The 14393-nt window shown below is 45.4% G+C and overlaps 1 protein-coding gene across 2 annotated transcripts in view; it reads left to right on the forward strand.

The window, feature by feature from the left end:
• The first annotated feature begins 2718 nt into the window (after positions 1-2718).
• The window catches only part of LOC122934503 (ornithine decarboxylase 1-like), a 29501-nt gene continuing 17826 nt past the window's right edge, over positions 2719-14393 (forward strand). The window contains exons 1-4 of one of the 2 annotated variants that reach the window (XM_044290009.1): positions 2719-2832; positions 2982-3234; positions 4076-4249; positions 4562-4734. In XM_044290009.1, coding sequence (XP_044145944.1) covers positions 3133-3234; positions 4076-4249; positions 4562-4734 — 449 coding nt within the window. In that variant the 5' untranslated portion in view covers positions 2719-2832; positions 2982-3132. Of the gene's footprint in view, positions 2833-2855; positions 3235-4075; positions 4250-4561; positions 4735-14393 lie in introns of those variants that run through there. The other variant, XM_044290008.1, reaches the window with a different exon arrangement.

A 14393-nucleotide genomic window follows, 5' to 3' on the forward strand; every position in this document is an offset into this window, starting at 1 on the left:
ATTGGGAAAGTGTATTAAAAATACAAAAACCATTAATGTGTTACAAATACTTCTTAGGGACATGTTAACTATGTACTCAAAATGTTACACATGGCTGCTGCCTCCTTCGTTTTCTATACAGCTGATGCCCGCCGTTATGTTCCATATGGCTGCAGGTGCTACCACCGGCTCAGCTGATACTCCTTGCTAATCCCCTACTGTCACCACTATTAACGTTATGCATCTGTCACCATCCATAATCTTTAGTTCAGTGTGATAGATACACACTGTAATAGCGCCCTCTACTTAACCAAGGTAGGTATTGCAGTCATTGTCAGTAACACTGCCTTTGTTTCACAAGACATTTAGCTAGAGAATTGATAGTAACAAACTGAGCAGGCCCGCTCAGAACTACAGGTTGATGCCATGGTAACTTATGAGGAAGCACAGATGCCGATTTCATTTTTGAGCAGGACTTGGCATCTGCCCACACTGCCAAATGAACCAATACCTGGTGTAACAACTACAGTATCACTGTGCTTGATTGGCCAGAAAGCGCACCTAACCTAACCCCTATAGAGAATCTATGGGGTATTGTCAAAAGGAAGATGAGAGACAAGACCCAACAATGCAGACAAGCTGAAGGCCGCTATCAAAGCAACCTGGGCTTCCAGGTGTGCCCATACGGCAGTTTAAGAGCACATACTGTATTGGGCGTTGCTGTCAACTGCAGAATCAGGATAATAAATATTGAGGTTTGTTTTGCTGTTAACCCTTGTTACAGGGAGAAAATGGATTAAAATGGAATGTCATGGTTTGCTGAATTGGGGAATTCCGACCCATGGTACAAGCTACACAGTGAACAGGAAAAAAAATGAGCCAGACAAAGTATAATTTAGAATATGTTATGTCTTTTTATTCCATATCAACGACTAGTTAAAATACACAATAAGTAACAAATACCAGATTGCACATGTATTATACATTTAATTTCTGGGGTGGGGTTGGGAGGGAACGTGTGGGTGGGATGTTAGAGGATTTTATTGTCCATTTTGTACAACTGCTTTTGTTATAATGAAAACCTTCAATAAAAATATGTTTAAAAAAGAATGGAATGTCATGGTAGGGAACAGTTAACCCTAAACTTCCTGTCCCACTGTCCCTACCTACTTGCACAATCCGCTCTAGGCAGCATCCCATAACTGGATGACTGTTCCTTCAAACATCAGTATTTGGTCATCATACAATTAAAATATAACAATATTAATGGCATAACAGGAAAAAAAAATTGCAATTTTTTGTTACTTCAATTACCCCAATTTTTGTAAATAAAAATTGATCAAAAAGTCGCACACACTTCAAATTGGTATCACTGAAAAGAACAGATTGTCTCGCAAAAAATGAGCCCTTACACAGCCCTAAACACATAACTACAAAAAAGTTATAGGGGTCAGAATATGGTTATAAAATTATTATTATTTTCCTCAAAGGTTTTAATTTTTTTTTCAGTATTAAAGATTATACAAGTGTGGTATCGTTGTAACCGTGCTGACCTGGAGAATGAAGATAACAGGTACATTTTGCTGCATAGTGTACAGTGTAAAAAAAAACTTTTTCAGAATTACATTTTTTTCTCAATTCTACTTCAATTTCTTTCCGCTTCCTACTACATGGTATACAACTGTAAATGGTGCCATTAGAAAGTACAACTTGTCCTGCAAAAAATAAGCCCTCATAAGGCTATGTGAATGGAAAAATAAAAAAGGACTATGGGAAGGTGGGGAGTGAAAAACGAAAACGCAAAAATGAAAACTCTCGGGGGCCTTAAAGGGGTTGTCCAGGTTCAGAGCTGAACCTGGACATCCCTCCATTTTCACCCCGGCAGCCCCCCTGACATGAGCATCGGAGCAGTTCATGCTCCGATGCTCTCCTTTGCCCTGCGCTAAATCGCGCAGGGCAAAGGCATTTTTCAGAGTTCCGGTGACATACCGGGCTCTCTATGGGGCTGACAGGCAGCCCGGTGACGTCACCGGCACTGATGGGCGGGATTTGGCTCTGCCCTAGCCAGTAAAACGGCTAGGGCAGAGCTAAAGCCCGCCCCTCAGAGCCGGTGACGTCACCGAACACACTGCTGGGCGGAAGTTACCGCCCGGCAGTGTGTTATTGTAAACACAAGAGCCTGTGCCCTGCGCGATCTAGCGCAGGGCACAGGAGCGCATCGGAGCATGAGATGCTCCGATGCCAGGCTCAGGAGGGCTGCCGGGGTGAAAATAAGGGTATGTCCGGGTTCAGCTCTGAACCCGGACAACCCCTTTAAGGGGTTAGAAATAGAAACAGAAAGCAAAATTGAGTAACTTGCTGCTTATCTGCGTAGGGTAGGATCCAAAAGTCCTAAAGGAACAGAACAAATTTTTCACACTTGAAGGGATGTAGCCTTATTTTTAACTCTTTAAATTACTAGCTGTTTTGTGCTATTAGATTGGGTCAGCGCTAATATCCATTGGGTGCTGCAGAGGACGAAAAGCAAGCAGAGTTTCCAAAACACTGTTAAAAGTACTGCGAGCCATGCTGTGTGTAATATTCATCCTCTATTAAGAATTGGTTTTATTATTGCTTTTATTGCTGCTATAGATTTGATCTCTATGGAAACGTACTATGATCTGTACGTCTCTTTTACAGTCATAGATAACACGAGTCCTTTGGGATAATGATTAGCACATTGCTGTTAAGTGCAGGGTACAGAGGGCAGGGAAAGAAGTTAGGAGCTGACATGAGATCTGATTGGGTGTTGGTGACCCTTGGCAGAGAGTCCTTCCCTTGCAGACTATTTATAAAAGAGTCAAAGATTTCTGGGTAGGTGAAGGTGGATTGAGCTTTTCAGTCATTCATTAAATGGGTTTGGTGCATGATGCAAGCACTTTCTTTTCAAGGCTTCTTTGTTCCATTGATTGTGAAGTAACATCTGGAAGTGACTAACGACATTTTTTTTCTTCCCTTGGCAGAACTCCAGCAACACAGCAGTAAAGATCGTACGGCTTTGGAGAACCTCCCTAGGAGCAAAGCCCTATGTTCTGTAATGGAGATGTAACCAATCTCTTTCCACTGATTACAGTTTGTTGCATTCTCGTTTTTTGATTGTATAATATTGAGACAATGAACACCTTCAGCAACGAAGAGTTTGACTTCAGCTTCCTTGAGGAAGGCTTTACTGCCCGGGATGTCCTGGAGCAGAAGATCAATGAAGTGTCCTTATCTGTAAGTTCAATCTTGAGTTTTTTTGAGTTATAGATCCAATATGGAAAAAATAAATAAAACAGCAGCTCACCAGCATGTAGGCCTGTCCCTTCCCCTTTGCACAGACTTCTCATTGAGCCAGTTCAACAGAAAAAAATGTCTTTATAAAAAAACCACAGGAAACAGAATATGTTGCTTACGCGTTTCGAACATGTTAAGCGGTCTTAGTCATAGCAGTACGTATAACAGAGCTAATAGGTGAGCAATATGAAAATCCAGGAAAACCTCTTTAAAAGGATTATCCAAGATCATTTTCTATTTAACAAAACTGTTAAAATAATACATAACTTACACGTATCTTCCTGCACCCCTTCCGATTCCAGTACGACCGCTCTTCCCTGGGCTCCAGCCAGTGACATATTGTTTTGGATGCAGAGTTGACACCCTGTACACCGCTGTAGGCTATCATCACCGGCCTCTGCAGTCTCCTCCTGTACACTGAGGCCAGTGATAGACTGGGACATCACCAGTGCAGCAAAAACAATACATCAATGGCTTCTGCCTGGGGAGGTGGAAGGGGCAGCAGTGCTGGATCAAAGGGGGTGCAGGACGGTAAGCTTGTTTATTGTTTCACTAGGCTCTTGGCGGTTTATATAATGAATGCCACAAAAATACATATGAATTGAACATGGTAAAGTTAAATAAGCATTGGTTATATTAAAGAGTAACTCATGTTGGTAGAGTGACAACCATTAGTTAAATGATCGCTCTATACCTACATAATAACCAAATACCATTTAAAGCTTTTTCTGGTTGCCTGTGTCTTCGAAGAAAGCGGTAACGTGATATACTTGTATTTTAGGATGACAAGGATGCCTTTTATGTTGCCGATCTTGGGGATATTGTGAAGAAGCATGTTCGGTGGTTTAAAGCACTGCCACGAGTGACTCCATTTTATGCTGTTAAATGCAATGATAGCAAGGCTGTTGTGAAGACTCTGTCCATTTTGGGGGCTGGGTTTGACTGTGCCAGCAAGGTAAGTTGTTCTGTTTCATGGTCAGTTTAAGGGGATTTTCTCACAGAGACAACCCTTTTCATAATGTGTTTAGATGCATGGCTTGGGTCCGTCTGACAAATGGCTGATTTTGCCGCAGAAGCTGGAGTGGTATTATATGGTGGCCAGAACGGGAGTCGCTCCTACAGAGTAGGTTCTCAAGCAGGGGCCCACCTGTATAATGTAACGTTCTAATAGGACATATGGACAGAGGTTTTGTTCACAAGACAACCCCTTTAATGTAAGGCTGTGGACATTATGTTATTAACGCAGTTTCTGATTTCTTTTATCCAGAATGAAATCCAACTTGTCCAGAGTATCGGTGTTCCTCCAGATAAAATCATCTACGCCAACCCATGCAAGCAAGTTTCTCAGATCAAGTATGCTGCTAGCAGTGGTGTGGAGAAGATGGCCTTTGATAGTGAAGTGGAATTGATAAAGGTGGCAAGGAATCACCCTAATGCCAAGTAAGTTAATTGTATTACAACACTTAAAGGGGTTCTCTTGGCTTTTAGTATAGATGACTTATCCTCAGAATAGAATCAATTGTAATAAAGGACCGGCACTCGCTGTAGAAGGTAGAATTAAAACTGACCTCTATACTAAGGCCACAGATCGAAATATGTCTGTGAAGGTTCTCATTTATCCAGGTCATGGTATATCTGTAAAGAATAAATCAAGGCAACTGGACGTACTGTAGATTTCTTGAAAACGTTTCACTCGTTCTTCCAACGAGCTTTCTCAATTCTCAGAATTGAAAAAGCTTGTTGGAAGAACGAGTGAAACTTTTTAAAGAAATCTACAGTAAGTCCAGTTGCCTTGATTTATTCTTTACAGATAAAGATCGAAATAGCTTGCTAATGGATACCAGCAATAATCTTATAACTACCAAAAAATCCCTCCCTTATTCCCAATATCAGAGGATAAGGCCAAATGCACACGGCCGTGTCCCGCGGCCGAGAGCGGTCCGTGTTCCGCGGTCGAGAGCGGTCCGTGGCATGCCGGGCTGGATTCCTGTTCAGAGCAGGAGCGCACGGCGTCATTGGTTGCTATGAGGCCGTGCGCTTCATGTCACCGCTGCACTACAGTAATACACTCGTATTGTGTATTACTGTAGTGCAGCGGCGGCATGAAGCGCACGGCGTCATAGCAACCAATGACGCCGTGCGCTCCTGCTCTGAACAGGAATCCAGTCCGGCATACCACGGACCGCTCTCGGCCACGAAACACGGCCGTGTGCATTTGGCCTAAAATGCATAGTCAGTGACCCTGTAGATCAGGAATCCAAATTGCAGGAGATGACTGCTAAATTTGAGGCATGAGATTATCCAGTGCATTTTGTTACAGGAACAGAGGAATCGAGTAGCTACCTCTTCCAAAAGTGAGAATTAAGAGAAAAAATCTTGCATACCCCGGTAGTTAAAGGGGTTGTCCAGGTTCAGAGCTGAACCTGGACAGCCCTCCATTTTCCCCCCGGCAGCCCCCCCTGACATGAGCATCGGAGCAGTTCATGCTCCGATGCTCTCCTTTGCCTTGCGCTAAATCGCGCAGGGCAAAGGCATTTTTCAGAGTTCCGGTGACGTACCTGGGCTCTCCATGGGGCTGACAGGAACCCCGGTGACGTCACTGGCACTGATGGGCGGGATTTGGCTCTGCCCTAGCCAGTAAAACGGCTAGGGCAGAGCTAAAGCCCGCCCCTCAGAGCCGGTGACGTCACCGAACACACTGCTGGGCGGAAGTTACTGCCTGGCAGTGTGTTATTGTAAACACAAGAGCCCGTGCCCTGCGCGATCTAGCGCAGGGCACTGGAGCGCATCGGAGCATGAGATGCTCCGATGCTAGGCTCAGGGGGGCTGCCGGGGTGAAAATAAGGGTATGTCCGGGTTCAGCTCTGAACCCGGACAACCCCTTTAAATACCACCCATGGATTAATAAGGTCAGAGCAGTGATTAATAAACATTGGAAAATCTTTAAAAAAAATACTATCCTCAGATTGAAGAGTTCCATAGTGCTCCCATGTTTTTTTTTTTTTACAAAAGAACAGAAGACATCAGGGACAAAATTATCAGGGCTGATATAGGGAGTAAAAAACTGGAATTAAAACAAAGTGTCTTTTCTACCTACCAGTAGATGTGGCACCTTCCCATGCCTAGGATGTGTCCGTTGTTCTAGTACAGGGATGGCCAACCTGAGGCTCTCCAGCTGTTTCAAAACTACAACTCCCAGCAAGCCCACACTGCCTATCAGCCTACAGCAGGGCATGGTGGGAGTTGTAGTTTTACAGCAGCTGGAGAGCCGCAGGTTGGCCATCCCTGTTCTAGTGTAATAAAGGGTAAATATGTACACTATCCACACACAGGTGAACAAATACCTATACGTGTTTTATTTTTTACTTGCGACAGCACATTTGTTATCTACATCCTCAAATGTCCCTGTGGCTTATTATATGTCGGCGATACATCTACCCGCATGAAGGATAGATTTTGTAAGCATAAATCTACGATTAGGAAGGGAAACTTGCTTTTACCTATCCCGTATCGTTTTCATTAAAAAAAAAACATACCATTGCGCAATTGCGCTTTCAAATCATTGAGACTCTAGCACAACCGCGTTGTGGCAGTGATCGGCACAAATTATTGATGAAGCGTAAGGTCTGAATCGCAACTACAAATTGAGCAGTTTTCTATAATTCAATGTTTGTAAGGTTTTTTCTCATTTTGTATTATTTTTATGTTTCAATGGTATTTATTAAAGATTTTCACAATAATAAGGTACACAGTACATTGTGCATAAAATAAAGGACGTAGTGTCCAGTCAAATAGACACTCCAGACAAATAATATAAAGAACATAAAGACATACAATAAATTAAGCAAGAGATAAGAGGAATATCATATAGTCAGGGGTAGCAGTCATGCAGTTCTAGATCTCATGGGTTAAGTCTTGGATGGCGATCAATAAAGAGAAGGCCCATATCATATCCCTCTCTTAGTTGCATATAAAATATACTGAATCCTATCAAAGTTCAGGGTAGAGAGAAAGATTGGCAGAGTGGGGGGAGGACGACCAGGGCTCCCAGACTCCCTCAAACAAGGAAAATGTATCTGAACGGATAGCCGGCATCCGTTCAAATTGGTAAATCTTGTTGACCCTATCAATCACCGATTGACAGCTCAGCGATAAGGAGCGCCACTGAGAAGCAATATGAATCCTAGCAGCAAGCAAGATAAATTGGGCTAACTTGAATTTAGCATTTGTTAATTTAGATGGCTTGTCACCAAGCAGAAATACTGAGGGTGTAGGGAGGAGGGTGTGCCCCAACAAGGATGAGAGCAGATCACAAATGCGACCCCTCAACCTGGAAGCTATGGGACATGTCCACCAGGTATGGAGCATCGTGCCCTCCTCTCCACAACCCCGGAAGCAAGTAGAGGGGACCTCTGGGTAGAAGTGGTGTAATTTGGCCGGCACCAGATATGTCCGGTGTAGGATCTTAATAGAGGTCTCCACCAGAGTAGTTTGCCACGACCCTTTGGAGAGTGTCTGGGAGCGCTGGTGCCATCTGGATACACTGGATTCCTCTAACAGATCAGCCTCCCATTCCAACATATAACGGAGCTTAGAGTCCTCTGGGGGTGCAGTGAGGGTAGAATAAATCCGGGACAGTAGACCCTGCTTATAAAGAGAGAAGGACATTAGCCTTTCAAAAGGTGTATAATCAATTTTATGGGGCCCATTCTTTAGGGAATGGAGAAAGGAGAATACTCTCCGGACATTGAATTGCTCACAAGCTGGAGGGGTGAATTTCTCAAGGAAATCAGGCATAGTTAGGATTTTACCCCTTACTAGGAAATCCCGGAGGGAGCACAATTTTTTTTCAACCCACCACGAAAAGGCCCCAGATTGAAGTCCAGGTGAGAAAGCCGGGTTACCCAAAAGGTATTCTAAGGGGGACGGTTTGGATTGGAGGGAGCGTTTGAACCTAATGGATCTCCATAGGAGCAAAGAGTAATAAGAGAGCTGGGATTTGGTACGGAGTGAAGAGGGTAACGAGGAGGTGGTCCAAATAAGGGCTCTCCAGGAGAACGGCCCCAACAGCGACTGTTCAAGGGTAACCCATATGGGTTGAGCTTGTGCAGAGAGATGTGTCAGGAACAGTTGAGCTAATCTGGCTGCCCTGTAGTACTGAGCCAAGTCTGGCACTGAAAGGCCACCATCAGCCTTGTGGCGACACATAACAAGCTTAGAAATACGAGCTCGTTTATGGGCCCAAATAAACTTAAGGATGTCCGCCTGGAGAGCCCCCAGATCAGACGCTGGGACTGGGATCGGAAGGGTGCGAAATAGGTATAGTAGCCGTGGAAGAACCACCATTCTCACTATATGTATCCTACCCACCCAGGACACCGGAAGGGATTCCCACGACTGCAGGTCCTTCCGTATCTGTGTGAACATGGGGAGATAATTATGTTTATATAGAGTGTTAAGTGTTTTGGTCAGCGATATGCCCAAATATGGAAGGAAGTGCAGGTTGTGCAGAAATGGGAACCCGTTCTGAAGTATCTCAGAAACCCGTGAGGTGACGTTTCTCAACAAAAGTTCAGACTTGGATTGGTTAATTTGTAGGCCTGACGCAGCTGAGAAAGACTTAAGAAGGGACAAAAGGGAGGGAAATGAAATGATAGGGTTGGTGAGTGTTAACAAAAGGTCATCAGCAAAAAGGCTCAATTTATACTCCACACCCCCAACCGAGATCCCTGTTATGTCTGGATGAGATCTGATCTTTATCGCTAGTGGTTCCATGGCTAAAGAAAAAAGGGCTGGGGAGAGAGGGCAACCTTGGCGTGTTCCTCTAAAAATTGGTATGGACGACGGATGCGAGGAAGGTTATTTGAGGCTAGCTTGAGGCGAAGAGTACAGAGCTTGAATAGCGGAGAGGAAAGGGCCTCTAATGTTGAAATGAGAGAGAGTCCGCCAAAGATAGGCCCAAGAGACTGTGTCAAAGGCCTTCTCTATATCCAGCGCTAGTAAAGCTACTGGAGTTGCAGTCCTGTTCGCCTCATGAACTAGGCCCAAGACCTTCCGTATATTATCCGGGGCTTCCCTGCTGGGGATGAAGCCAACCTGGTTCTTGTGTATCAGGCCAGGGAGAATTCCATTAAGTCTACGCGCTAGGATGGAGGTGAACAACTTGCTGTCTATGTTCAAGAGTGAGATGGGTCTATAGTTGGAGGGCAGGAGAGGGTCTTTATGTGGTTTGGGGATCACTGTCATTTTGGCTGCTAAAAACTCGGGTGGGGGTGTGGAGCCTTGTAACAAGTGGTTACAGTATTTAGTAATGAAGGGGATTAACTGGTCTGCAAATTTTTTAAAGTAAAGTTCTGTATAGCCATCCGGGCCTGGGGCTTTTCCTAGTTTCAGGGCTTTGATTGAGTAGGTCACCTCTTCTGCCGTGATGGGGCTATTGAGTTCCTCTTGTGCTGCAGATGAGACCCTTGGGAGGGGAGCGGAGGAAAGGAAGTCATCAGCCTTAATGCTGGGGTCACCATTTTGTTCCTTATAGAAGGATTGGAAGGTGGTGTATATTATGTCTGGGTGGGTGGTGGTTCTACCAGACCATGTACGAATTTGGTAAACTTGATTAAGTCTCTGTGTGGCCTTGAGTTGGCGAGCCAACATCTTATCTGGTTTATTGGCATATTTGTAATAATAGGAGGACGTCCAGCGGAGTGCTTTTTCTGTATTGTTTGAAAGTAGGGCATTCAGTTGAGTTTTAGTGTCTTTTATTTCCTTCAGTAGGTATAGGGTCGGTGTTCGCTGATGGGCTCTCACCAGTTTAGCCAATTTAGACTCTAGTGTAACCTGAGCTGAAGATCTGTCCTTTTTAAGTCTTGATGCCACCTGAATGAGTTTGCCCCGCATGAAAGCTTTGTGAGTCAGCCACAGGTTCATAGGATCAGTGTCCGGAGTGTTATTCAATAAAAAGAACTGTTTAAGCTCGTCAAGTAATGTATTAAACACAACCGGTCGGGTCAGCAATGATTCATTCAGGCGCCAAGTAAAAGGGGCACTGGAGTTACTGACTAATGCGAAATCAGCTATGACCATGTCATGGTCCGATAAAGAGGACACAACATGTCTGGAGTAGGCTAGGGAGGGGAGGCAAGAGGAGGAAGCTAGAATTAAATCAATCCGGGTGTATAGTTGATGAGAAGGAGAATAATAAGTATATCCCCTTTGGGGGCCATTGTGCTCCCTCCAGGTATCCGCTAAGGACAGGGATTCCATTACTTGTTTAACTTTAAAGTTGTGGGATGAAGGGCGCATTTGAGCCGGGAGGGTGGAGCGATCAAGTACAGGGTTAGGTACAAAATTAAAGTCACCACACCACAATATCTTGTGGTAGGAGAGGGGTGCAATAATGGAATGCATAGAAACAAAAAAAGCAATAGGATCTTCAGTAGGCGCATATACGTTTACAATACACAGGGTTTCTTCCCTGTAGGTACCTAGAAGAATTACATATCTCCCATTAGGGTCTATTATGGAGCGTAGTAAAGTAAAGGGGAAGGAGTTACGTAATAATATGATAGCCCCCCTGCTCTTAGAAACATAAGTAGATGAATAGAAACGTGTGTAATGCGGATGGAAGTATTTGGGGTGAGAGGTGGGCGTGAAGTGGGACTCCTGCAGGCAGATCACATCGGGTGCATGTTTGATATATGTAGAAAAAGCAGACTTACGTTTTCTGGGGGAGTTAAATCCCCTTACATCCCCTGTGATAACAACTTGCACATGGCAGGATAACAAGGAGTATGTAGGAAAGGCGAAGTGAGCCCGTGCGATCCGCCTCAGGAGCGCCACCTCCAGCCGCCACCCATACAACAAAACAACATGAGCAATTCCCCTGACACAGACAAAGACAGAAAAAGAAAAGAAAGAGAAAGAAAAAAATAATAAGTTGAGAACATACAAAACAATATATAACTAAGCCTAAATAGGCCTGAGAAAAATATGTGGGTGCAGTAGAGCGGGGTGAGGACTTTAACGAAGTCTCCCAACCCAGCCTAAAGAGCCCAAACATGGGGGCAAACATGACAGTCCTTCACGCCGAGTCCCTATTAGATGGTAAGCGTCGGGAAAATAGCAGCTATTAATGAAGGGACTATAAAATGAAAGCTAGTGTCCTGTAACACTGAGAAAGGGAAAAGGGATATGGAGCGGAACCGTAGGGTAGGATAACAACGATCCTGATGCCACGACAGGCCAGTAGATCATGAGCAGAAGTCCCGGACTTAAGCAGGTGGTGACGAAGTCGGTCTCCGCGAAGTCGAGGACACCGTTGTCCAGATCCTGGCTGGCCGTTGCGGTTCTGGAGCGGCTTCTGGAGCTGGATCGTGGTCACATGGAACTCCTTCCTTCCGAAGGATCTCGATACCCTCTCTGGGTGAGTGGATCACATGATCCCGAGAGTTAAGCCGAAAAGAAAGGAAAAAAGGGAATCCCCATTTGTACCGCACCTGGGCATTTTGCAGAGCCGAAGTTACCGGCCTCATGTCCCTGCGTCTGCGGAGGGTGGAAGGAGCCAGGTCGGCATATAGATGCACTGAAGAGGGGAGACCGGGAAGTTCAGTGAGGTTGCGGGCAGCTGCCAGAATTTGATCCCGTGTGCCCGGATGATGAAATTTGAGGATAACGTCCCTCGGCAAGGCATCTGAGCGAGGTCTCCCTAGGGCTCTATGGACCCTATCCATCAGGAGTTTCGCTGGATCAGCTTGCGGCAGCAGGGCCTGGAACAGCGCCGACAGAGTGGTCGAAAGGTCAGTGAAGATTTCAGGCAGACCCTTGATCCGGAGGTTACCCCTCCTGGTTCTATTCTCCAGGTCCTCTAATTTGAGTTCCATCGCTGCGATCTGGGCCGCTTGAGATAGTATATCCGCCTTGTCTGAGTGTAGGGCGTCCGATAGATCATCAGTACGCGTCTCCAAGTCAGAGACCCTGGTGCCCAGGTCATGGATCTGGCGGGAAAACTCGTCCACTGCTTGGGACAGTTCAGAGCGGAATAGGGAGGCAATATTTTTATAAAGTTCAGCCTGACCTGGATCTTGAATGTCCGGTGGCAGCGAGGTATTGCTAGCTTCAGAGGACACTGGGCTCCGGGATGCAGGAGCCGGGTCCACCATATTGCTGCGGGCTGAGTTCCTGAAGAGCTCCGGCAGGGTCTGTGAAGGCACGGGTGTTCCCATCGATTTTGTCCTCCCTTTGTTGCGGGTCATCATAGGAGTCACTTGCATGAAGATTCAAGCCCGTGGAGCTGAATATATCAGCGCTAAATGTGGGGTAAATTAGGCGCGAGGAGCGGAGCTCAGGGGAACACGTCCGCCATGCGAGCCTCGCGCATGCGCCTCCCTTTGTATTATTTTTAACCGCAAAACTGAAGCTATTTGATGTATATTACAAAGAATTCTACTAAAGGCCTTACTTGGACGTATCAGGATAATGAAGTCCGATGTATAGAAAAATTTGCGGCAACTTACAGTTAGATGACTGTGGACCTGGCCAAACGGTAGAAAGAGAGGTGGTGGATAAGGGGAAGGGAACAATATCCCTAATACAACCCTCAATGTACCCCTGCCTACAGGCGGAGCACCCGCCCCGAAAGGGGCGACCCCACCTCTCGGTGGCTAAACCCTCACTGTCGCCTATTGATACCCTGCCTAAACGGATCGATGATGTTCGTCTCTTCTTTGGCAATATGTCCCGGCTCGTTTCCCCAGACGTAATCAAGGCTGGTTCATCAGGGGACTCAGAATAGTTGGTAAGTTCTTGCAGGTTTCAATAGATAGATGCTGATAATAATAACTGATAATAGTGGGCAAAGCTCTGATAATTGCATAGCAAACCTCCTGGTATAGTAAGGTGCATAGGTATTGCTGGATAGGTGATTCAAATACCTGGTTTTGGCACCTAGATTTAAGCCCCGCCTCCTGGATAACCCTATTAGTGCCTGGGATCGAAAAAAGCTCCACTTCTGGTGTTTGGAACGCACGCGGCGCCAGGTGTAACGCACATGTGCCTCCGAAACCGGAAGTGAGCCGGCATTCACTCACAACATCATATCCTGCCTGTGAACCGCATGCAGGAAGGTGGGAGGAGATAGGAACGGCAGCTGGATGCTGTCACTATGAAAAGGGGAGGGGAGTAATAGTAGATATATAGGTTCTTTGGCCACATGTTAATGAACTGTGCATCTTAAAACGATCATCCCACATGTATATATAAAGGGGGTGTATAGAGAGGCTGGATATAAACTGTAATAACATAAAATTATGTCAAAGGAACAGGCCCCCCATAATGATATATATATATAGCTGGAACAATTGCGGTCCGATATAAGGCTGATTTACATTTATAAAGGATAACCATAGTGCTGGCTACTGCATGAATAAAGTGAAGGAGACTAAATAAAACACCCAAAGGAAATCTGCTCATTTAGTCCCATTGGAAACACTGTTTTAAGGCGGTATATCCACTGGGCTTCCTTACAGAGAATCCTATTATCCCAGTCGCCACCCCTTGGTGACTGCCGCATAACTTCAATGACCTGGAATTTGAGTGTACTCACATCGCCATCATGTACCTCAAGCACATGACGTGCGATCGGTTTGTCTCTACGGTTCCTGACGTCACCTAGGTGTTCCCCAACTCGTCTCCTAAGTTCACGTTTGGTTTTTCCCACGTAACTCAGAGGGCAACTACAAGTACACAGGTAGACCACCCCTTGGGTGCGAGAGTTAGCGAAGTCCCGTATAGTATATGTTATTCCGGTGGTAACACTAGTGAACACCTTTGATTTTAAAATAAATGGGCAGCAAACACAGTTTCCGCCACACTTAAAAGTACCCGTTGGTTTGGGATTAAACCATGTGGTGGTTCCTGTTGGTCTTTGGTAGTGACTGTGCACCAATCTGTCCTTTAGGGAGCGTCCACGTCTATATGTGATCGCTGGTCTGGGGGGGAGCACGTCCTTAATATCTGGATCGGTCAGGAGAACATCCCAAAATCTACTTAAGATACCCCTAACTTTCGGATTTTGGTGATCAAAAGTACCGATAATTCTGATGGTG

The sequence above is a fragment of the Bufo gargarizans genome, chromosome 4 (assembly GCF_014858855.1).
Source record: "Bufo gargarizans isolate SCDJY-AF-19 chromosome 4, ASM1485885v1, whole genome shotgun sequence".
Classification (NCBI taxonomy): Eukaryota; Metazoa; Chordata; class Amphibia; order Anura; family Bufonidae; genus Bufo; species Bufo gargarizans.